At 40.6% G+C, this 25,417-nt stretch overlaps 1 protein-coding gene across 2 annotated transcripts in view; it reads left to right on the top strand.

Moving 5' to 3' along the window:
- Positions 1 to 25,417, top strand: part of VPS13B (vacuolar protein sorting 13 homolog B) — a 724,212-nt gene that overhangs the window by 544,972 nt on the left and 153,823 nt on the right. For both annotated transcript variants that reach the window (XM_049773957.1, XM_049773956.1), the window contains exon 35: positions 23,275 to 23,658. In XM_049773957.1, coding sequence (XP_049629914.1) covers positions 23,275 to 23,658 — 384 coding nt within the window. The remainder of the gene's footprint in view (positions 1 to 23,274; positions 23,659 to 25,417) is intronic.

The raw sequence follows: 25,417 nt of genomic DNA, 5'->3' as shown, positions 1-25,417 counted from the left end.
AAATAAAACAATTATATTAAAAAAATCATCTGGCTCTCCAATGGTCTGAGGGACGGCAAACTAGAACCCTATTTAAAAGTTTGAGGACCCCTGAACAGCCTGTGTGCAAAGCACTCTACCCACTGTACTTGCTCCTTGGCCCTGTCAATACATTTTGGCCGAGTTCTTTTTTTTTTTTTTTTTTAAGAAAAACAGTTTGACAAAAGAAAATTCATTAAAATTATACTTCACTATGGGTTATTATAGTCATTGAAGGTTTACTGAGCCATTTGTTGCTAGTTGAGCCTGCTGTGTTATAATTTATTTTTGTTTGTTTATTGAGTTTTGTCAACTTCTTTTTTTATTTAATATCTTTATTTAAACACCTTGATTACAAACATGATTATGGTTGGGTTTCACTCATGTAAAGAATACCCCCCTTCACCAGTCCAACATTCTCATCACCAATGCTCCAAATCTCCCTCCTCCCCGCCCCACCTCCGCCTGTACTCTAGACAGACTTTCTACTTCCCTCGTTCATTCTCATTGTTAGGCTAGTTCTCAATGTAGTTATTTCTCTAACTACACTCATCATTCTTTGTGGTGAGCTTCATGAAGTGAGCTGGAACTTCCAGCCCTCCTCTTTTTTGTCTCTGAAAATTATTGCAAGAATGTCTTTCATTTTTCTTAAAACCCATAGATGAATGAGACTATTCTGCATCTTTCTCTCTCCCTCTGACTTACTTCACTCAGCATAACAGATTCCATGTACATCCATATATAGGAAAATTTCATGACTTCATCTCTCCTGACAGCTGCATAATATTTCACTGTGTATATGTACCACAGTTTCTTTAGCCATTCATCTGTTGAAGGACGTCTTGATTGTTTCCAGTGTCTGGCTATGGTAAATAGTGCTGCAATGAATATAGGTGTAAGGAAGGGATTTTTGTATTGTATTTTTGTGTTCCTAGGGTATATCCCTAGGAGTGGTATAGCTGGATCATATGGGAGCCTAATTTCCAGTTTTTGGAGGAATCTCCATATCGCTTTCCATAAAGGTTGGATTGATGGCATTCCTACCAGTAGTGGATAAGAGTTTCTTTTTCTCCACATCCCCGCCAACACTGCTTGTTCTCATTCTTTGTGATGTGTGCCAAACTCTGTGGTGTAAGGTGGTACCTCATAGTTGTTTTGATTTGCATCTCCCTGATGATTAGTGATGTGGAACATTTTTTCATGTGCCTTTTGTTGGCCCAGTTCTTAAGTTTTTTCTTTTCTAGCCTGCACGTACTTGCAAGAAATATTTGAAGGGTTGGGACTGGAGAGATAGCATGGAGATAAGGCATTTACCTTGCATGCAGAAGGACAGTGTTTCAAATCCCGCCATCCCATATGGTCCCCTGAGCCTGCCAGGAGCGATTTCTGAGTATAGAGCCAGGAGCAACCCCTGAGCACTGCCAGGTGTGACCCAAAAAACAAACAAACAAATATTTGAAGAGTTATTTCTATCAAAGTAAGTAAACAGAGTTTTTCTACACACCTCCCTTCTACTCCCCTGCTCAGACTTTGGCAACGTGTGCAGATTAATGGTTTCTTTGTCTAGTCCCTGTCTTTGTTTCTTTATAGCCCACATATGCAGCATTTTTCTTCTCAGATTTATTTCCCTTAACATGACTTCCTCTCAGTCCATCCATACTGTAGCTGAAAGCATATTTCATTCTTGTATTAAGCTAAGCAGTGTGTATATGACTGTCTCTTTGTCCATTCCTCTGTTGTTATGCACGTAGGTTGTTTCTGAATCTTGGTTATTGCAACTTCAGTGAACAATACACATATACCTTGTGAATTAGTGTGGGGGGGTTTGGGGGTAGACCCAAAGAGTGCAATTATTGGATCATATGAAACCTTGAGTTTTCACCATTTGACAAGTTTCTGCACTGCATCTTTTCAGAATTAAGCCCACCAATAGTGAATGATGATTTCTTTGTCATTTTCCCCCACCACCCTGGGTTGTTCCCAGACTTACTGATACCTGTCATTCCCACTGGTATGAGATGGGATCTTAGTATCACTTTTGATGTGCATTTCCTTGCTCATGAACATTTTCATGTGCCTGTTGTCATTTGTATTTCTTCTTTGGGAGGAATCTATTCAGCTGCTCACCCCATGTTTTTGATGGCTCATCCATTAAAGCGTTGAGAATCAAACTCAATCTATGGGAGCACAAGAGGGAATGATACAAAGGGGAAGTTTGTTTTGTTCATTATTCATCTATTGTTTGGCAATATAGATGAGGTACCTAGTGCACAGAGCCTGAATAAATGAGACAGACCCATACTGAGCCCATACTGGGTTGGGTGCATGCCTGGATTCTCACAACACACTTGTAGGTGACAGGGCCACATCTAGTGGTACTTGGGACCTACTCCTGGCTGAGCTCAGCGGTTCCTCTGGTGGTACTTGGGAGACCATGTGGTATCAGGTCTCAAATCCAGACCTCCTCATGTCGAGCACACACTCAGGCCTTTGAGCTTTCTGCTCTTCAGAACAGTGGATTTTTTCTTTATGATATTTTCTTTTTTTGGTTTTTTGGCCATACCTAGTGATGCTCAGGGGTTACTTCTGGCTATGCATTCAGAAATCGCTCCTGTTTTAGGGGACCATATGGGCTGCCATTTTGGGGGCTAAAACAGCGGTCTGTACTAGGCTAGCATGTGCAAGGCAGACGCCTTACTGCTTGTGCCACTGCTCCAGCACCTCTTTATGATATTTTTATTATCATGCCTAGTGACTGCTTTCAGCTTTTCAGAGTCTAAAACATTGGAATCAAGAGTACTTTTCCTTACTCAAATATTTTAGAGAAGATTTGCTTAAAGTATTATTTTATATTTGGGGGTTGGTTGATCACCACCATACTCAGTCGTGATCAGGGATCACTCTCGTTAGGTCTTGGAATGCCATTTGGGATACCAGCTATTGAACTCAGATTTTCCATGTGCAGGACAAGTGCCATACCTGCTGCAGTATTACTCAGGGAAAGGTTAGTTTAATATGTCAGCCTTGTAGGATTCCATTAAGGAGGGAAAATGATACACATGATATGCATGATATACTTTTAGTAACAGTAGCCCTTTAAGTCTAAAAGAGAAAGTATGGAGGTGTGGGTAATAAAAAAAGAGAGAGAGAAAGAAGAAAATTTCTACCATAGAGCCAGGCAGGGCAGAGGGCAGGAGGACAACTGGGGATATTGGTTGTCGGTGATATGCACTGGTGAAGGGATGGGTATTGAACATTGTATGATTGAATTCAATCATAACAACTTTTTAATTCAGTATCTAATGGTGTTTTTCAAAAAAAAAAAATAACCTAAAAGACTTGAACTGATCCAGATTAAGGAATAAAGGCTTTATTATGAGCAATTTGTTCTTCAAAATGAATCAGCTATGAAAATTTTATTATTTTTTGTATCTCATAACACACCCGAAATTAAAATTTCACTAGGACTACCTGGGCACATTGTTACCATAAGAATGTATTAAGAAAAGGTTAGAGTGGTAGGGCCTTTGCCTTGCAAGCAGCTGACCCAAGACGGACCTTGGTTCGATCCCCAGCATTCCATATGGTTCCTAAAGACAAGCGATTTCTGAGTGCATAGCCAGGAGTATACACCTGAGTGTCACAGGGTGTGGCCCAAAAAGCAAAAAAAAAAAAAAAAAAAAGAATGTATTAGAGAGACAGGAATGATAGCGCATGCCTTGCATGCAGCCAATCCCTGATGAACTCCAGTTTGATTCCTGGCATCCCATATGGTCCCTCGAGCCCACCAGGAGCAATTTCTGAGTGCAGAGCCAGGAATAACCCCTGAGTGCCGCTGTTGGGCATGACCCAAAAACCGAAAAAAAAAAGAAAAGAATGTATTAGAGTGTCAGCGTAGGGTAAGAGATTTTCAGCAATTCAAGAAAATCTCACATTTCCCAGATTTTAAATAATAGTACACTAAAGGAATATTGTTTGTGTTGAGATGCAAGTTTCAGCTTTATAACATTTCTCAGTATAATTTATGTCCTTTAAAAACATTTAAAAATATTATTATAGTAAATAATGCTTTCAATTTTATGTGCATGTGAATATGGGGTGATACTAAAGCTTTTCTGCAGCATTCATTTTTAGAAAAAGGAATTCAAGTTCTTGAATAATTCCTTAATTCCTCCTTTCAGTGATGGTATTTCTGTTTGTTTGGGGTCATAATCAGCAGTGCTCAAGTCTGACTTCTGGCTCTGCATTCAGGGACCATGCCAGGCCCTTAGGGCTCAGGGGACCAGATAGGGTGCTGGATATGGAATTATGTTGTCCACTTGTATGAGTAAGTGTCCTATCTGCTATAATCTCTTTAGCCCCATATATATCTGCTATAATCTCTCTAGCAGTATTTTTTTTTTTTGAACAAATAGGGGCTTCCAGCTTGCACATCAAAGCTCTTCCCAACTCTCCTTGTCTCTCACTGCCCATTCAGCTAAGCCAACAATTGTGCCCATTAGGAAGGTCAGTGCTTGGAAAGACCTGGAAAACAGCAACTACCAGTGACCCCCTAGAATATTATCTCCAACAGGTGATAGATTAGTTGGAACAAATTGGAACCATGACAGTTGAGCAATCCTGATTTCTTTTAAAATGTTTTTAAAATGTCGTCATTTCAATACAGCACCTAAGCCCTGTGGAACCGTCCACAGCAGGTTAATAAGAATCATATGGTGTGTCACTGCCCTCAGCTGACATGAGTTCTATTCCATGTGTGAAGCCATAATAAATCCAGTCCCCACCGAGGAAAATGCCCCATGCGAAGGTGAACTAATACAGGCTTGCACACTGGCACATGGGCCTTTTCTAATTGAAAGTGGGGCTGGCTTCTCCCAGCCCAGTTGGCCTGTGCCAGAAAAATTAGCATGAGTCGAGATGCTACTGATAGCGGAAAATCATTACTACTTCCTGCACATCCAAATGTGTCTGCAAATTGCTCGCTCTGACATCATACAGAAGTGCAGGAATGTGCCCGACTGTGCCTAGTTTAAAAATTGTATTAGCCATAGGATTTCTTAACTTTGAAATGTGATTTTTCTTTTTAATTTAATGAGAGCTGACACGTGAGAAGAACTGGGAAGGGTGCAGATTTTTCTCATTAGCTCAGCTATTTGCAAACGAATTTGAGCTCCCTGGTAGTTTGAAATTGTTAGAGGTTTGGAGTTTTTTTTGTTTTTGTTTTGTTGTTGTTCTTTTGCAGACAGTGTTTTTGAACACTCCCGGAGTCATGAAATGAAGTTCAAGTAACAACAAAGGAAAAAGAAATGCCAGATGAGAATAATTCCACATTATTCATTTTAGTATGAATCAGTAAACCACATTTATATGTGACATGATTTATCAATAAAAAATTACATATAGAGCTTCACATTGGTTTTAATATATACATATATATCTGGTATCTCTATTCAAAATATAAAGCCACTGATGTTTTTTTCTCTGAATGAACTCATTTTGCTAGTCTTTCCTTGTTGAACTTTGTCTTCAGCTTACCTGTGTCATTTTCTGCTGATTTTGATTGGCTTTCCATTGGTTTTAATTCTATTTAAAACACTTTTTTCATGTATTTTTAATGAAATAAGTTACTACTTTTTTGGATTTCACTAATTTTAACTTATGACTCAGCTTTAATTTAATGCGAGCCTCAGTCTTGTAAGCCTATAGCTGTCAAGGTGACTTATTGGATATGAAAGTATCTGTCAGTAAATTATATTATTCTAATTTGAAAAAGCCTTTTGCTAGGTTACTCAGAGATTTTTTTTGGGGGGGGGGTTGGGTCACACCCGGTTACTCTTGGCTATACACTCAGAAATCGCCCCTGGCAGTCTCAGAGGACCATATGTGATGCCTGGATTCGAACCACCGTCCTTCTGCATGCAAAGCCAAACACCCTGCCTCCATGCTATCTCTTCGGCCCCTCATAGATTTTTTTTAACTGAGATATTTCCCACATAATTATAAAATTGTAAGTAATACAGTATATTGATAGTGATTGTGATATATTTATTGTGAAATTTATAAGTTTAATATAGCAATAGTTACAACTATTGAATTATAACAATAGCTAACATCTGTATGTAAATTTTGTAAAAACTTATTTTGCATTTTAGGCTATTCCCTAGAGTACTCAGGTTTACTCTTGGTTTTGTACTCAGTGATCATTCCTGGTAGAGCTTGTGAAGGACCCTATGGATGTTGGGGATTAAACCCAGGTTGGCCCTGTGCAAGGCAACACCTTGTTCACTATACTAACTTTCAGGCTCCATTTTGAAATATTTTTTGTTTCCATTAATGAACTCTGCTATTTTCTGCTATTGATTACTGGGTAGAGATTAATTCAGATATATTGTTAAGTGATAGATTCAAGGGAAATAATACACTTGAAAAAGATACCCCAAGTAGCCTCCCTGATATTTTCAGGTATGAAAAATGAACACTAGTAAATTTGATGCTTAAATACAATAAGAGTATTTTTAATATTTTAAGAGATTATATTAATAACTTTAATAAAATATTTTTAATCTTTTTCTTTTCTTTTTTTTTTTTTTGGTTTTTGGGCCACACCCAGTGTTGCTCAGGGGTTACTCCTGGCTCTCTGCTCAGAAATAGCTCCTGGCAGGCATGGGGGGACCATATGGGACATTAGGATTCGAACCAACCACCTTTGGTCCTGGATAGGCTGCTTGCAAGGCAAATGCCGCTGTGCTATCTCTCCGTGCCCAAAAATATTTTTTTAATATTTTTAAGAAAGTATTTTAAGAAGTTAATTTTGGAGACAAAGATAGTACTGCAGAGGGGGGGGACAAAAAAAAAGATAGTACTGCAAGTAGGGCTTTGCCTTGCACGTGGCCAACATGTATTCCATCATCGGCATTCCATAGAGTTCCCTAAGTACTGCTGACAAGAGTTATTAAGCACTGAGCGCAGAGCCACGAGTAAGCCTGAGCCCAGTCATGTGTAACCTAAGACAGAAAAAAAATAAATTTAAGATTAGTGAGATAGCACACCAGATAGGAGCTCACCTTGCACGGCTGATCTGGGTTCAATCCCCAGTACCTTATAGGGTTCTCCAAGCTCGACAAGACATAAACTCAGACGTCACTGAATGTGGCCCATTAAAAACAAGGCAAAATTAGGCCAAAGTTAGTTTATGTTTCTTGATGCTGCCCTGAGAGTTGACCCTTTACCTACCACCTAAGAATTATGTCCCTGTTTTAGCCCAGTTCTGCAACCCCACTCAGGGCTGGCTTTCCATTTAAGAAATGGGAGCTGTGAATAAAACACTAAGAGTCTTGATTTTCCCATTTCCAGAGTTTTATGGGTCCCATTTTTTGTTTTGTTTTGTTTTGTTTTGTTTGTTTTTGGGCCACACCCGGCGTTGCTCAGGGGTTACTCCTGGCTGTCTGCTCAGAAATAGCTCCTGGCAGGCACGGGGGACCATATGGGACACCGGGATTCGAACCAACCACCTTTGGTCCTGGATCGGCTCCTTGCAAGGCAAACGCCGCTGTGCTATCTCTCCGGGCCCATATGGGTCCCATTTTGATCAGGAAGTCATATCTAGATGATTTCTAGCACTGAAGTATTGGATCTCTACATCTTCCTGGAGCACACCCCTTGCCTGCAGCTGATATGGCAGGATCTCGAGCACCGCTGGGTGGTACCTCCAAGCAGTCACCAAGAGCCTGTGAGAAAGGCCTGAATCCCTCTCCAAATTAGAAACAAAGACTTTCTTGAAGAGCCTGCTCCCAGAGCCACCTCTGAGGGACCAGCCTTGATTGGCAGAAGTTGGGGGTTGGGGATAAGGCAGTTTGCCAGGGCTCTTTTTTCTCTGTTGGTCTTGTTCTATCTGGATTCTCTCTGCTAGAGACAAGGATGAGGCAGCAGGCATCTCTATGAGGAACATGGAGTGAAAACAGGAAGAGAAATAGGACATTTCTGACTTCTCTGGGCCCCAGGTTCCAGTCCTTCCTGACTAGCCCTCTGCCTGCCAATTGTGAACCTTCTGTTCTCTGCAGTCACCTCAGCTGTATCTTTCCGACTATCATGTCCTAGTGTTGACTCATTGTCCAACTCACAAACTTTCTCATTCTATTTCTTTGCAGGTTTAACTATTCAAATTTCACCCTGTTCATGTTAAATGAAGCCATTTCCCACCCTCTCCTCTTTCATTCATCAAGTTTAATCCTCAGTCAGCTGCACCTGCCAATGGGAACATTATTTCTGCCATGTCCTCTCGCCATTTTCCCATCACCTTTAGCCACTCCTTTTCCCCTAACTCTTTCATTTGTCCTTTCAAACAATCCTTTAGGATGCCTCTTCACTAAGTGTGGGTTCCTGCCCTAATTCATTTCTGTCACTTTTTCCTGGCAGCTCTCCCTATGCTCTAACTGTTCACTTTGCCTCTGCCCTGCCAAACTCCAAACTCTCTCAGTTTACCAAATCCAAGATCTGCTCAGCTCTCAAGGCTCTTAGAACCTGGTGTCATCTGAACCAACGTGATGGTCCAATTCCCTAATGGGATTCTCTACCTTATTTCAAACACCACTTTCATGTCAAGTACAATGCTCCCGTTGTTCTTGGCATTGGATACAGTTATGAGCAAGAGACCTCCTCTCTACTCAAGAAACACACACAATCTAGTAAAAAGGAAGAAATCGATGACCATATCAGTCAGAGGAGTTAATATCTCAGTATAAGCAAGTGCAATTCCATTATGACTACATTGGATTCTCTGGATTCTCAGATGAAGGGAGTTTCAGGGAAGCTACTCAGAGTGACTAAGTTGAGTTTTGTGGGAGGGACAGAAGTTACTGAAGTGAAAAAGCAGGCTGTGTTTCTGAAAGACAATGTGCAAAAGACAGATGATGTTGAGGGGAAGCATCATACTGTTGTGTATGTAAACATTTCCATGGGATCATTATGTTACTGATCCTACCATGATCGGTGATTGTGCCCTACCCTAGGGTGTGACCTGGCATTCTGCTCCCACCCTAGGGTGGTACCTGATTCTGATGTATAAAAGCAAGGGTCTGTGGAAGGCAGGGGCTTTTTTCGAGGGCTGATTCTGGGGCTTTTGGCTTTAGCCATGTCCACGGAATAAAGCTGATATTTTCTGAAGCCTGACTGCCTGTTAGCTTTTCACCGCATTCACCTCAGAACTGCCGGCTGAACAGGGTGACAGACACATGCTCCGAGCTGGAGGAGAAAGACCTCATCCTCCATCAGTCAGCCCCATCGAGGGCTGACTTGCAACACATACAAGGAAGGAGACAAAAATAGGAACAACCTGGAGGAAAAGCAAAGGTCCAGCCCTGTTGGCTAAAATTAGGGATTTTAGGATTTTTATCTTGAAACTAATAGGGAACCATTAGTTTTATTTATTTATTTATTTATTTATTCATTCATTTATTTGTTTATTTATTTGTCTTTGAAACATTAGTTTTTTGTTTTGTTTTGTTTTTTGGTTTTTGGGCCACACCCGGTAACACTCAGGGGTTACTCCTGGCTATGTGCTCAGAAGTTGCTCCTGGCTTGGGGGACCATATGGGACACCGGGGGATCGAACCGCGGTCCGTCCAAGGCTAGCGCAGGCAAGGCAGGCACCTTACCTTTAGCGCCACCGCCCGGCCCCTGAACCATTAGTTTTAAAGAGAGCATAGTGGTAGGAGAAGTGAAAGGGGTGTGCGCATGCACGCATGTGTGTGCGTGTGCATGTGTGTGTGTGTGTGTGTGTGTGGCATATAAATGTGTGTTGAAGTGGTTGTAGTTGCATTCTGTGAAGATGACTGATTGCAGGGCATAGGATAGAGAAGGGCACCAGAGAGGGTATGGAGTCAGAGGCATTTTGGAGTTGAGTTAGAAGTAACATTAAATAAAAAGAAACTGGCTTAAGGACAGGGTCAGCCTGGGGGAAGTGGATGGAGTGCAGTGACGGAGTGAGCCAGTGCACAAACTATACTAATGAGTAGGGTTGACTGAGGCTGCTCAGAGTTTAAGCATTATTTCTGGGCTCCCCACAGCACTAACTGCACGCATGAGTTGATGGACTGGGAACTGTGACCCCCATCCAATTCTTAGGTGGAGGTTCAGGGCTCAGATCTCTCCAGTTTTACTCCATCTGAGCTCTGGAGGGAGAGACCACTGCACTCTGCAGTGTCCCAAGCACTCTGCTGTCCCCTCTCTCTCATGTGGTTACAGTGATAAAGCACCTTACATAAGAAGTCGCCTGTCTCCTTGCTCTTTCAGTCTCAGCCAAGAGCGTTAGGAGAAAAAAAATTTTATTGTTTAAGCCACACAGTCCCTGGTGTTTTGTTGAGACAGTATGAACTAAAACAGGAGCAATTCCTGTTTCCTGCCCAGGACAGAGACCGCTTTGGTTTTATTGGCAAGAACAGGGAAAGGGTGTGAGTCCTGCCATGGCTCTGCTGAATCTCTGACCGTTGTAAAGATGCTTTGGGAATTCACAAGAGAGCTGAAGACCAGTGATGGGAGAAGGGAATGTTTGGGAGACTGGGAGCTTAAGAGGTTGATTAAATCATAGACATGGGTTAAATTACTCAGGGGGAATTAGGAAGAAAATTGAAGTTTTAAATTTTTATGTTTATGAAGAAAGAGACTTGAGTTTACTCATGTTCAAATGACAGACAGCAAGAGGACTCGGGTTTAAAAGTAAGTTGTGTAAAGATAAAATAGTCTCCTTGGGCAAAAGGAAGGAGAATTCAACAACTGCCTCTGGAATATGGAGGTTGATTTCTACTTCGGTTAAAAAAAAAAGTGGGGGGGGGATTTCATACCCCTCACTTTCTCTGTGAAGTTAGAAGCTTGGTCCCTCTTTCACTAAGACTTGATTGGCCAGGCTGCTCCCATTTCTGGTAGCTTTTTAAAACTTCCTTGATGGAAAACATGGAAAAACATGAAAAGGTCCACTGATGATTCAAGGAATTTATGACATAAGACAGTTCTGGACTTGTGGCCATTGCTTTCCCTATGTCCCCTATTTCTCTACTTCATCATTTTTTATAAATTACTTAAGGATCATATATTACACAGTTCCTCACAATACATTTATTCTAAAACCAATCCATCACCAATGTAAAAATCCCTCCACCATTGTCCCTGGATTCGCACACCCATTCCTAAGCCTACCCCGTTGGCAGGCATGGAATAAAATAATTTATATTGCTTGTTTGCTACATCTGCATCATTTTTGAAGCATACCCAATGTATCATGTTTTATTGCCCATAATATTTCAATATATACCTCTAAAATATAATTATAAGTCCACTCACAAACTAGAGCTCAGACTTTAGGGATCGGTGTTAGAAATTCATATGACTGAAACTCAGCCACCAATGACTTCTTAACTCTGTATTGCACAGTAGTCAATCAGAAGGAAGGAAAGAAGAAAAGGAGGGAGGGAGGGAGGGAGGGAAGTAAAGGAGAGAGGGAAGTAGAGGAGGGAGGGGAGGAGGGAGGGAGGAAGGATATTTAAAGAAAAAAGAAACACAAGCAGAGGAGCAGGAGCAGGAAAAGATGTCACATGGTGGTAAAGTCCAATGTATGAGCAGAGCTGGGAAATAGCATGTACTCTCCATGCTCGACATCCACAGGACAAACTCCTGTTCTTTTTAATTGACAAATAGAAAAAGAACTTCCTCCACATGAGCTAAGGAGAATAGCTAAGGGAATAGATGGTCTGCAAACTTTCCAAGCTGGCCTAGCAGTCTTTTTTTTTTTTTTTTTTTTTTTTTTTTTGGTTTTTGGGCCACACCCGACAATGCTCAGGGTTTACTCCTGGCTGTCTGCTCAGAAATAGCTCCTGGCAGGCACGGGGGACCATATTGGACACCGGGATTCGAACCAACCACCTTTGGTCCTGGATCAGCTGCTTGCAAGGCAAACACTGCTGTACTATCTCTCCGGGCCCAAGCCTAGCAGTCTTTTGGCTATCTATCCACATCTTATCTCCCTCAGGGAATGTGGCTTTCATGACCATCATTATTGCCAAAAGCAAAAGAGAAAACTGCATTTGGAGTGAGGTCTATTTGGAGAGAGTTGGGTCTGGGGATGGAATGAGAACATTGTCCAGGGTCTATTACTGGCCCTGTGCTCAAGAGTGACCCTGGGCAGTTTGGGGGACCATACGCAATGCCAAGGACTGACTGTGTGCAAAGCAACACATTAACCTCGACTTTCCCAGTATTTATATATGGATTTAAAGACATTCCTGGCCAATCATTTCTCTATCACTAACCTAACCAATGGCAACCTGAAATTTTACCAATGAAGTTTAATTTTCTCAAGTTTAATAAATAAATAAAACTCAGTCTTTAGATCATAATACCTGTTCAGATGCCCAATTATCTCATGTAAAAGATGTAATTATGCATGATTTGTGTGCACAACTATTTATTAATATTTTTCCTTTTTAACCAAGACCTAGTTATGATCTACACATCACTATTAATTGGTATTTCTTTCAAGTTTCTATAGTTTATACATGTCCCTCTGTCATTTTTTTTACTTATAATAAATATTTATATTTTGAATTAACCAGTTTAAACTTGTAGCATTTTCCACTTTGTACTTTCCCCAGGTTCTGTTCTATTTTATGCATTAAATTGGTGGTTGACTTTATCTGTTTCAAGGGTGTGTATGTGTGTGTATGTGGTTTTGTGTGTAGCAAGAGCTTTGATCAAATTATGTTTGAAGGTTTATTTTTTTGTGTGAATATAGAAGTTATTGATCCTCTCAGCCTGAATTAGAGGCTGCAAACATAAATTTTTTTTATTTTACTAGTCCTCCTTCATAGGGTATAAAAAAATATTCCTGGGGCAAGAGCATAGAGGTAGCATTGAGATAGGGCTTTTGCCTTGCATGTAGAAGGACGGTGGTTCGAATCCCGGCATCCCATATGGTCCCCTGAGCCTGCCAGTAGCAATTTCTGTGCATATAGTCAGGAGTAACCCCTGAGTGCTGGCAGTTGTGACCCAAAAACGAAAAAAAGAAAAAATATATTTCTTTAAAAAAATTACTCAGTATTTTTCACCTAAGAAAGCCAGTATAAAAGTTTGATTCTTTCCCTAACCATCTACCTGTTTTTATAATGAGTTGGTTTTCTAGAAGGGAAGAAATTTTTTATAGTATATGCATTTATCTTCCTCATTATGCATATTTTAAGTAGCTTATAGTTTAATTTGTCAGTTATACCTTGCTATATGTAGGTGTGAGGGAGATTAGTTGGTTTTCTAGTATACTCTGATTAGGTATTAGTATTAGTATATTAGTATATGTCAGATTAGTTGTCTAATTAGTTGGTATTCTCCTGAACTCATTATTTTTAATCACTTCAAATTGCCTCATCACTGGTAGTAAAACCCTCTGTAAACAGGCATTCCCTCAGGCTGCTCAGTGGCCTTCCTTCTGAAATCTTTGCCCCCTATCTCAGAAGAACATTTGGCTGTTCCCAAAAATCAGATCCACTGTCTCCAAAGAAAAGTATTTACTATCACTGAGAATAGCAAAGAGGAAAAATGAAGACACATATATACTTAGCTTTCTATTTTGACTACTTCAAGAATACCAAAAAGGACAGAAAAACATAAAATATATTTAACTGTTATGTCTGTGTTAAGGGAGATGATCCATTTAAGTGAGTTTTGTTTAATGCATCATTTTTGTAAAGGTGTAGTAAACCTTCAGCCAGAGTGTATTCATGCTACTGTTTTATGGTAGGACAATGTCAGTTGAAGTTAGTGACTGACCATATGCTTAGTCAGTTGTGCATCTGGGTGAGGCCTCCATCCTTGTGATTAGCAGCATGAACAGTGCCAGTCAAAGCCGAGTGCCACCCCTGTGTCTGAGCCTCCCAACTACTCAGGGCACTAGTGCCCCTTGGAACACTCCTTCCTGTACCCTCGAGGATGTCACACTCCACTTCATTGAAAGTATGCCAATGACATCATTTGCTCAGTTTTACAGGTTTCTTACCTCACTCCAAGTATTCAGTCTTCACTGTCCAGTATTATGAATCCCTTCATGGACATTATCCAAAGTGAGTGTAAATTACTGATTTGAAAAAGAAAAAACTAAAACACTATGACCAAAAATTTTTAATTATTTTTATTGGAGAGAAAAGGAATGTGAAAGGCATCACTTTTCCCTATTTTAAATTGTATTACAAAGCAATAGTTATTAAAACATCCTGGTATTGGAGTAAAGACAATCAACTCACTGGAATAGCCTTGAGTATTCAGAGAATCTTCCCCAGACATACAATCAATTAATCTTTGAGAAAGGGACAAGAAATGCAAAATGGACCAAGGAAAGCCTCTTCAACAAATGGTGTTATCACAATTGGTCAGCCACATCAAAAAAGTGAACTCAGACTTCCATCTAACACCGTGCACAAAGGTCAAATCTAAGTGGATTAAAGACCTTGATATGAGACCTGAAACCATAAGGTATATAGAACATTACATAGGTAAAACACTATGACATTGAGACTAAAGGCATCTTCAAGGAAGAAACAGCACTCTCCAAACAAGTGGAAGCAAAAATAAATAGATGGGACTGTATTAAGCTGAGAAGATTCTGCACCTCAAAGGAAATAGTACCTAGTATACAAAAGATACACCCACAGATTGGAAGAAACTATTCATCAAATAAGGGGCTAATACCTAAAGTATACAAGGTACTGACAGAACTTAACAAGAAAAAAATTCTAATTCCATCAAAAAAATGGGGGAAAAATGAACAATTTCTCAAAGAAAAATACAAATGGCCAAAAGGCACATGAAAAAATGCTCCACATCATTAATCATCAGGGTGATGCGAATCAAAACAACAATGAGGTACCATCTCACGCCACACAGACTGGCACACATCACAAAGAACAAGAACAATCAGTGCTGGTGAGGAGGAGGGGGAAAAGGAACTCGAATTCACTGCTATCGTGAATGCCATCTAGTCCAGCCTTATAGAAAACACTATTTAGATTTCTCAAAAAAACTGGAAATTGTGGTCACATATGATCCAGCTATACCACTCCTAGGGATATACCCTAGGAACAAAAAAGCACAATACAAAAATGCCTTCCTCACACCTATATTCATTGCAGCACTAGTTACAATAGCCAGAATCTAGAAACAACTAAGAAGCCCTTCAATTGATGAATGGCTAAAGAAACAGTGGAACATAAACAGAATGGAATATTATGCAGCCATCAAGAGAGATGAAGTCATGAAATTTTTCTATACATGGATGCACTTGGAAATTATTACGCTGAGTGAATAAGCTAGAGGTAGAGACACACACAGAATAGTCTCATTCATCTATGGATTTTAAGAAACATAAAAGACATTATTTTGATAATGCCCAGAGACAATAGAGATGACTAGAAGGAATGGTTCATGATATGAAGCTCACCACAAAGAGTGGTGAGTGCAGTTAGAGAAATAATTACATTGATAACTATCATGACAATAGTTGTGAGTGATAGAATTATAATACCTGTCTTGAATACATGCAAGGGGTGGTGTTCTGTTTATGATTGGAACCCATTTACAATTAAGCTTGTAATTATGGTGCCTAGATAAAGATATTATTTTAAAAAAAAGAAAAATATTAATAGGAGCATTCTGGTTTTGGAAAAATATTTTTATTGTCGTTATTATATATAAAGTCATGCTTGACTATAAACTTGTTTTTTTATTTTACTCTTATTTCTCTAAGATGGAGACCAAGTGCAATTGTCATTCAGCTGTCTGTCCCCTATCTGCACATGTGCTGTTCTCTTAGCAAAGCTTCCTTGTTTAAAAAAAAAAAAATCCTTGTCTTTTATAAATAAAATTTCTAAGGGTGAACAAAGAAATTTTTTTCTTCGATAAATGTTTTGATTGGGGTCTAACAAGCCATATTGAATCCATTGGGTTTGGGGGAATAGATTTCAAAATAGATCATAAATGTAAGTAATATGATGACTAATGGGTCAAGGAAACTTGGAACATTTTAAATGAGAAAATAACTAGCTGGAACAGTTTTCAGAGAACTTTTCCAGTTGGTGTTTGGTCCCCCCACAAGGTGTGCATTCACATATGCGAAAGGCTGTCACCTCTGATCTCACTCTGATTTTATCATCACAATGCAGTTCTTTCCTTTCCACTAGTAAGTCATCTCCTAGGTTGAGGAAATATGGAGTAAGTAGAATTTATTTGTGTTTATCTAATCTCTTCTTAACTCCATAGTTATTCCATCATTCTTTTTCATGGTAGCTGTTCAGAAAGTTTTGAAGGGTAATTAGAATCAAAAAATTGACAGGCAGGAGTTTATTTGGAAACTCAAAGATGGAGAATGTGTTTGGGAATGGTGAGAAGTTAGATCTGGCAGAGAAATAGATGACTCAGCAGGGATCTTCTCTCTGACTTCATATTCTTAAAATCTAAACTTTGAAAACAATCCATTTATTAAAGTTCAATGAGGGATATGAAAAGAGCTCTGGGGGCTGGAGCAGTGGTGCAAGTGGTAGGGCATCTGTCTTGCATGCACTAATCTAGGACAGACCGCGGTACTATCCCCCAGTGCCCAATGGTCCCCCAAGCCAGGAGCGATTTCTGAGTGCATAGCCAGGAGTAACCCCTGAGCGTCACCAGGTGTGCCCCCCCCCAAGAAAAAAAGCTCTGAATCCTTTAATAGAAGAATCTGATAATAATGGAATATAATTCACATGAACAGTCAGTCCATCTTGGTTTGTTATCCAGAGATAGTTCCAACTCTTGTAAAAAGTATTGTATGTAGCTTCCATTCTATCTCTATTGGATAAAACTTTCTAATTCATTTCTTTAACCTTTGCATTCTTGTTTGTTTGTTTGTTTGTTTGGGGGCTACACCCGGTGATGCTCAGGGGTTACTCCTGCCGGAGCGATGGCACAAGCAATAGGTCGTTTGCCTTGCACGCACTAACCTAGGGTGGACCACAGTTCGATCCCCCAGCATTCCATATGGTCCCCCAAGACAGGAGCAATTTCTGAGCACATAGCCAGGAGTAACCCCTGAGTGTCACCAGGTGTGCCCCACCCCATAAAAAAGAAATCACTCCTGGCTTGGGGGACCATATGGGGGATCAAACTGGTTTGTCTTGGGTCAGCCGCATGCAAGGCAAACGCTATATCACTGCACCACCATTCCGGCCCCAACCTTTGCATTCTTTTTTTTTTTTTTTTTTTTTTTTGGTTTTTGGGCCACACCCGGCGGTGCTCAGGGGTCACTCCTGGCTGTCTGCTCAGAAATAACTCCTGGCAGGCACGGGGGACCATATGGGACACCGGGATTCGAACCAACCACCTTTGGTCCTGGATCGGCTGCTTGCAAGGCAAACACCGCTGTGCTATCTCTCCGGGCCCAACCTTTGCATTCTTATTATTGAATGTTTTCCTCTTTATAGTGAGTTAATGCTTTTCATTAATTCTTTTCGTTATAAAAAAACAATTAAAATATAAATGTAGGGGCCAGAGCAATAGCACAGTGGTAGGGTGTTTGCCTTGATTGCGACCAACCCAGGACAGACCCAGGTTCGATTCCTCGCATTCCATATGGTTCTCAGAGCCTGCCAGGAGTGATTTTTGAGTGCAGAACCAGGAGTAACCCCTGAGCACTGCTGAGTGTGACCAAATAAATAAATAAGTAAATAAATTTAAATGACCAGAAAGTACATTGTTTAATTTTTATTTTGAGTGTAAAAATGCCACAGAGTCACACACTGTTGGACTTTACATGAAGGGTATAATTTCTCTGTGCTGCTTGTATATTTTTGCATGTTTCCTTTCTCTTGGGCAGCCCGCTGCTTTCAAATTGCCTAGTAATACTGTGTAGCGCTCTTTCAACTCACATTCTTGGGCTCTTGAACCCAAAGTGCTGATCAACTTGCCCAAATGGGGCAGTCTAACTCTTTCATTTATATAAAATGGGGCAGGGAGGTAAGGTGTGGAGAAGAGATAAGGCAGTAGGTAGGGCACTCACTTTGCATGTATTAGAGTTATCATACACTGAACATGGTCACCTGAGCCCCACCATGAATGATCCCTGAGTACAGAGCCAGGAATAAGCCCTGAGTATCACCAGATGTGGCCCCAAAAACAAAACAAACAAAGCACACAGAACAGGATATATTCTGCAAGGGGCAAGGTGAGGGACTCTGTGCTCAGTGGAGGTGCTATGTGTGAGAGATCCTCCAGAGCTATACCTGGTGATTTTCAGGAGACTACATTTATAAGGAATTGAACAAAGTTGGTTACGTACAAGGCAGACACCTTATCCCAGGCACTATCTTTCAGGACTAGATTTGTTTCTTCACGTACTACTCAAGAGTGAGACCATTCAGCATTAGTCTTTCTCCTTCTGACTTATTTCACTTAGTTTAATTCCTTCCCTCTTCCACCTATGTGATTGCAAAAGACAAGGTTTCCTGGTATTTTATAGCTGTGAAGTATTCAATTGTGTAGACATCTTACATCTTGATCTATGTTGCTCCTAGATCCTGGCTATTTTAAGCAGTGTTGCAGTGATTACCGGCATGAATATTTCTTTTCAAATGAGGGTTTGTGTTCTTTGGATAGATACCAAGGGTGGACCTCTTCAGTCATATGATCGCTCGTTTTTAATTTTTCTCCACACCCTCATTAGCACTTAGTTCCAGGTTTTTCAGTGTAGCCATTTATACAGAGTATATCACAATTAAAAAATCACAAATCGGGACCGAGTTGTGGCACTAGAGGTAAGGTGCCTACCTTGCCTGCGCTAGCCTAGGACAGACGGTGGTTCGATTCCCCGGTGTCCCATATGGTCCCCCAAGCCAGGAGCGACTTCTGAGCGTATAGCCAGGAGTAACCCCTGAGCGTCACCGGCTGTGGCCCAAACCCCCCCCCCAAATCACAAATCACTCACTACAAATGTAAAATGATTGTTGGCAGTCCAAAATCTAGCTAAACATATCTAGCTTAAACATATACTGTTAACCTTTGAGGGTTCTACTCTTTTTCTCTTACGTTTTTTAATTTCCATTGGTGTGTATTAAAAGAGAAGTAGTCTTATATGGCGAATATAACCCAAATCCTATATTTTAACAGGAAAAGTTGGGGGTCTTATATGCCCAGTTGTCTTATATGCTGGAAAATACAGTAAATATGAGTGGTTGACCCATACAAGCATTTACCCACCAGACTCTATTAGTAACTAAAAGTCTACTAAGCCAAAGGAAGAAGGGGAAATTTTTCAGGTGTTGCTGGAATAACTGGTTATCTTCATGCAAAAGAATGAAAGTGGGTTCTCTACCTTATTATCTCATTCAATACTCAGAATTAACTTACAGACCTAAATATAAATGGTAAAAACTATAAAACCCATAACAGGAAACAGGTGTGAATGTGTGTGGCCTTGAATTAAGCTACAATTTCTTCTTACCAAAAACACAAGGAAATAATAAGCATATTGGGATTAACAAAAATTATATTCTGTATTGCATATGATCCCATCAAAAACACTGAAAAGATAACCCACAAAATGGAAGAAAATATTTGCAATATGGTCTCTGATAGAGACTAGTATGTAAGCTATACAAAGAAGCCATGCAACTAAGTAGTAAAAGATCAACCTAATTTTAAGTGAATGAAGGAAGCTGGGAGATATTTGATAGAATTGGAAATATGTCTGTCATATGTGGGCACCTGGGTTTGATCCCTAGCAACTTGTTCCTTCTTCCATTGTCACCAGGTATAGCCCTAGTGGTCTCCAAGCACCACTGAATTCAAACCACAAGTCACCTGGTAGCCACTAAACACTGAACCATCAGGCCCACGCTGCTGAGCTGAGTTACCTGGGGTGATCCCTAGTAAATAAGTAAATATTGATAAGTAAGTTAAGGATTTGAATACACATTTCTCAAAAACAAAACAAAACAAAAAAAAAAACCTATATACTTGAGTATAAGCCAAGTTTTTCTGGCACAAAATTTGTGCCAAAAAGTCCAAACTTGGCTTCTACTCGTGTCATACAGGTTACTTGATTCAGTGCATGTGCACCGAATCCAATGCACGTAGTCTCCAGTCGTCTTCTGCAATCTGCTAGAGGGGGCGGTGCTTCAGCTCAGTTCACAAGTCGCAGCTGAGTTGAAGAAGTAGGCTAGGCTGTTGAACTGAACTGGATGCCACTGAACTGTTTAACCCACAATATTCCGACAGCAGTGATGATATCTTCTAACTCAGTGATGATGACAATGTCTATGCTGTTACCTTCACATCAGATACAGCTAAAGCTCTATTTGGACATACAGATGAGGAGGAGGAGGAATCCAGTTTTGAAGGATTTGAACCTTTGTGATTTAGCTTGATTACCTGTTAAACTACATTTTCTGCACTTTATTTAAAGTTTTAAAGTTATTGTTGCTAGTTTACAGTTTTCCTTTAGCAATAAATAGTGAAAAACATTTAACCTACTGATTCTTCAATTATTGTAATTGTTTGGGGTATATATTTTTATTTTTGAAATTTACCAGTGGCTGCTGCATTTTTCACCTTGACTTATACTCAAGTTTTCCCAGTTTTTAGGGTGAAATTAGGAGGGTCAGCTTCTACTCGGGTTGGCTTATACATGAATATATACGGTATGTTAATATCAATAGGCACATAAAATTGCCTATTGTATATTTAGTCTCTGAGACAATACAAGTCAAAATCCCATCTACAGGATACTGTAATCAGATATGACCTCCCAAGTCTTACCCCTAACTGGATACTTAAGAGAAATGAAAACAAGTTCACACAAAGACTTGCATATGAATCTTCATATTCTTTTTTTTTTTTTTTTTTTTTTTTTTTGGTTTTTGGGCCACACCCGGTAACACAGGGGTTACTCCTGGCTATGCACTCAGAAGTTGCTCCTGGCTTGGGGGACCATATGGGACGCCGGGGGATCGAACCGCGGTCCGTCCAAGGCTAGCGCAGGCAAGGCAGGCACCTTACCTCTAGCGCCACCGCCCGGCCCCCTGAATCTTCATATTCTTAATAGCAAAACAGGGGAACATCAATGGATAACTAGTAAGCCAAATGCAGTATCCCAGTTCAGGGAGTCATAGTCAGCCTCAAGGAAGACTGATGTATGTACAATGCATTTTTTAACATGGACTGATATGCACATTACATGTTCCAACAAAACTTAAAAAGAACAGTAAAAATGTAAAACCAGACATAAACGGCCAGATTTGAATGAATACATCTTTTTTTTGGGGGGTCACACCCTGCAGCGCTCAAGGGTTACTCCTCCTCCTATGCTCAGAAATTGCTCCTGACAGGCTCCAGGGACCATATGGGATGCCAGATTCGAACCACTATCCTTCTGCATGCAAGGCAAATGCCCTACTTCCATGCTATCTCTCCGGCCCCCGAATGAATACATCTTAATAGTAATTTTAATTAATAAATTTTTCATTGAATCACTGTAAGGTGTTCATGATTGAGTTTTAGTCATATGATATCCAACACACATCCCTTCACCAATTCATTTCCCACCACCAGTGTCCCCATTTTTCCTCCCATCCACCTCCCCACCTGTCTCAATGGCAGACATTCTCTCTTTCTCTCCCCAGTTTGCTTTGAGATCCTGTAGTTTGCAATACTGTTACTAAAGGGGTATCATGCATATCACTTTATCTCCTTTCAGCACCCAATTCTTGTCCAGAGTGATCATTTCCAACTATCACTAGTGGTCCCTTTTCTGCCCTAACTACCCTCCCCTACCCTTACATATCTCACAAATGAGTGCAATCATTTTGTGTCTATCCCTCTTCCTCTGACGTATTTCACTCAGCATAATACTCTCCATATCTATTCATAAGCAAATTTCATGACTTCATTTTCCCTAACAGCTGCATAGTATTTCATTGTGTAGATGTACCATCATTTCTTTATCCACTCAATTGTTCTCGGCCACTTTGGTAGTTTCCAGATTCTAGCTATTGTGAATAGTGATGCAATAAACATAGGACTAAAGAGAGCTTTTCTGCATTGTGTTTATGGGACCCTAGGAAATGAAGAAATTTATATGAAATGTCCACAATAGATATCTCTGCAGAAACAGAAATCAGATCAATAAGCACTGGGGGCTGAGGATAAGGGGTGAATATGGACGACTGCTAATTGATATGAGGAAGCATGAGTTTGTGTGTGAGCTAACGGTTGGGAATTAGTGGTGATTATGTGATCTTGCGAATATATTAAAAACTACTGAGTGTATGGGTTATAAATATGTCAACAGGATGTTTAAAGTTAATTCCTTTAAATTTGGGTATCACTCCCATTTTGCAAAACATAGAAATGGTGGGGCAGTGAAGCAGCACTACAGCAGGCAGGGCACTTGCTTTGCATGTGACTGACCAGGTTCTATCTCTGGCTTCCTATATGATCTCCCAAGCAATGCCTGAAGTGATCTTTGAGTAGAGTCAGGAGTAATCCCTAGGGACTACCAGTTGTGGAGGGAGAGAAAGAAGGAAGGAGGGAAAGGGCTAGAGCGATAGCACAGCAGTAGGACATTTACCTTGCATGCAAAGGACCTGGGACAGACCCAAGTTCGATCCCTGGTATCCCATATGGTCCCCCAAGCCTGCCAGGATCAATTTTTGAGCACAGAGCCCTGAGCGCTGCCGGGTGTGGCCTAAAAACCAAGAATGAATGAATAAATAAATAAATAAATAAATAAATAAATAAATAGGGAGGGAGGGAAGGAAGAAAAAGAAAAGAAGGAAGGAAGGCTGGGAGGGAGGAAGGGAGAAAGGAGGGAAGGTAAAGGAGGGCAGAAAGAAGTGAGGAAGGGACGGAGGGAGAGAAGAAAGAAAGATTTTTGTACATTTGCTATATGAGGATTGTGGTCAGCCCACCACTCAGATATGGGTGTACCCCTTTATCTTTATTTGTGCCAGTGTGCTGGGGGGCTTCTTTTCCCTTGAGTGTGAATGGAGCTCTACTTACTTTTGTCAGGAGCAAACGGCAGAGCCCATGTATTCCCACAAGTCAATAATTGGATTGTGACAGATCAGATCCCAGAGGAGAGTCCCTCTGAGCGTCCCACAGAGACCTGGAGGTCAAGCCTTCTGTTTCCTCCCAGAGCTTTACTCATTTCCCCTTTTGACTCCCAGAGCTTTACTTGTTTCCTTTTTGGCCCCACAGCAGACATCAACCTGGACCTGTCGAAGCCCTTCAAGGCCAACCTGAGTTTCACCAAACTGGACCAGATCAGCAACTTTTTACAGAAGGTCACCAGTGCCCATGGCAAGGAGCCAACCAGCCCAGCTGAGGCCACTTTGAGCAGAGATGAGTCATGTGTCCCCAGAGGCCATCAGAGAAAGCCACTGAAATTTGATGGCCAGCCAGAGACCCCCTTTCAAGAAAGCCTGTGGAGAGCTGTGTCCTGCTTCCAAAGGATTTCGGTCCACACCAGGCAGATAGTGGTTTCCATGGAGCCTGTCCCACACCCCCAGAAGCCTTGTCTGTTGGCATCCTTATCTGCCCTCACCGGGAGCCTGCACATGAGAGCCTCAGCCAGAGCCCCTGGTAAGTCCCAGAGGAAAGTGGGAGAGCTCGTCAGCACTGCACTGGGTACACAAGGGAAAGGTCACCCTGCTTCTTACAGACCAGAGCCTTTACCTTGCTACCTTCTTCTAGGGCTGCTTTCTGGTGGTTCTTTAAGTCCAACTCTTTGAACACCCCAAACCAGTGGTTCCCAAAGTGAGCAGTGAGGCCTCCTAGGGGATTGGAATGGTTGGGAAGCAGGGGGTAGATTGTGGGGACACTGATTTTTTTTTTTCTGCGCAGTAAACCAAACAAGTAACTGATGTGCTAGACTGTACCTTGGCACCTTTTTATTCTGGTCATCCTATTGCTTGTACCTCTGCTCACCCCTAAATCTCCTTGTTCTGGAAATATCTGAAAAAAAAGCAGGATCAGTTAAAGTCAGTCATGGAGATGTGAGCTGAGAAACATGATCTCAAAACTGCCTGGAACCTTCTAAAACATTCATTTCTTGGACAGTACACCTGCCCAACAGAGTCAGAGGTGAATCCCAGAGATCTGTGTTCTGACAGGCCTTACAGGACAGTAAACTGGACACTTTTGCAACATGGAATGCACTGGAAGCACAGGGGCTGGGATCAAAGCTTTACCAGGTTGGTGCCTTGGCAGCAGCCCGAGCTAATGGCAGAGGTGGGGTTCCCATGCCTTATCTACATGCCAAAGTCACCGATGGAAAGCAGATGAGAGTGAGGGCTGCATTTCACCCCTTCCTTACCATGACCAGGTGACACAGCTGTAGATCCCTGCTCAGTGCCAGGCCCTTGCTTCACTTTCATTAAAATGGCCTCATTGTCTTAATCATTAGCAAAATACACATTTGCTTCACTCCCAGAGATACAAAGACTGGAAGTGCTGGGGGTCACCAGGGCCACACCAATAATACTAGTGAGCCATGAGGCACCTGGAATTGAACCTGTAGCTTCACACATGCAAAACAGGTGCTCCTTTCCATTTGTGCCAGGACCCAATGCTCCCATTTTAGTAACTTTGAATAGTGTTTCTTCTAAGTAAACGTCTCAAAAGCTGGCCAGAGCTTCTCATTGAACTCTAAATGTCTTCATTCTGCTTTTCCATTTGATACTCTGTCCCATTCCTTTTACAGTTATCTCTTAAATCTATTCAAAGCCAAAATTGAAACAGTAGCTTGAAGTAAGATGCGCTTTATAAAGCCTGTTATCTCTCTAGTACCTGATAGGAACAAATCAAGTCAAAAGTAAAGCTAGCCAAGTAATAGGAATATTTTATTTTGAAAGCATATTTAATTCAATTTTTAATCTTCTTTACATTTCTGCTTAATGCAGTGACATAGTCAAGCAATTTTAGGAAAATAATGAAGTAAGCAAAATAAGAATAATTATATGAAATAAGACTGTTATATTCTAGTTACTGGTGAAGATTCATTTCTAGTAGCTTGGCATTGAGAAAATATTACATTTTTCAAAATTAACTTTTAAGTATCTAACCTTATTCAAAGTAAAATATAATCTTTATATCACTGCATTCTAATTTTTAATTGCAGTAGCATTCATTATAATGTGTTTCAAATATACATCATCAAAAATCACCATGGTAAATACTACATTCAAGTCTACCATTTGAAGAACAGAAAAATTTAAGCTTTAGTGAATGTTAATTTTTTGTATAGTTAGTTGTCTTAAAAAAAACTCAGGCCTTTCAGTTTGGATAAAATAGACATATATACATTTCCGAGGTATATTTTTGTTAAGTGGTAGAAAATAGT

This window comes from Suncus etruscus, chromosome 5 (genome assembly GCF_024139225.1).
Source record: "Suncus etruscus isolate mSunEtr1 chromosome 5, mSunEtr1.pri.cur, whole genome shotgun sequence".
In the NCBI taxonomy this organism is placed as follows: Eukaryota; Metazoa; Chordata; class Mammalia; order Eulipotyphla; family Soricidae; genus Suncus; species Suncus etruscus.
The sequence above is the reverse complement of the archived record's forward strand: the minus strand, read 5'-3'. Positions and strand labels throughout refer to the sequence as shown.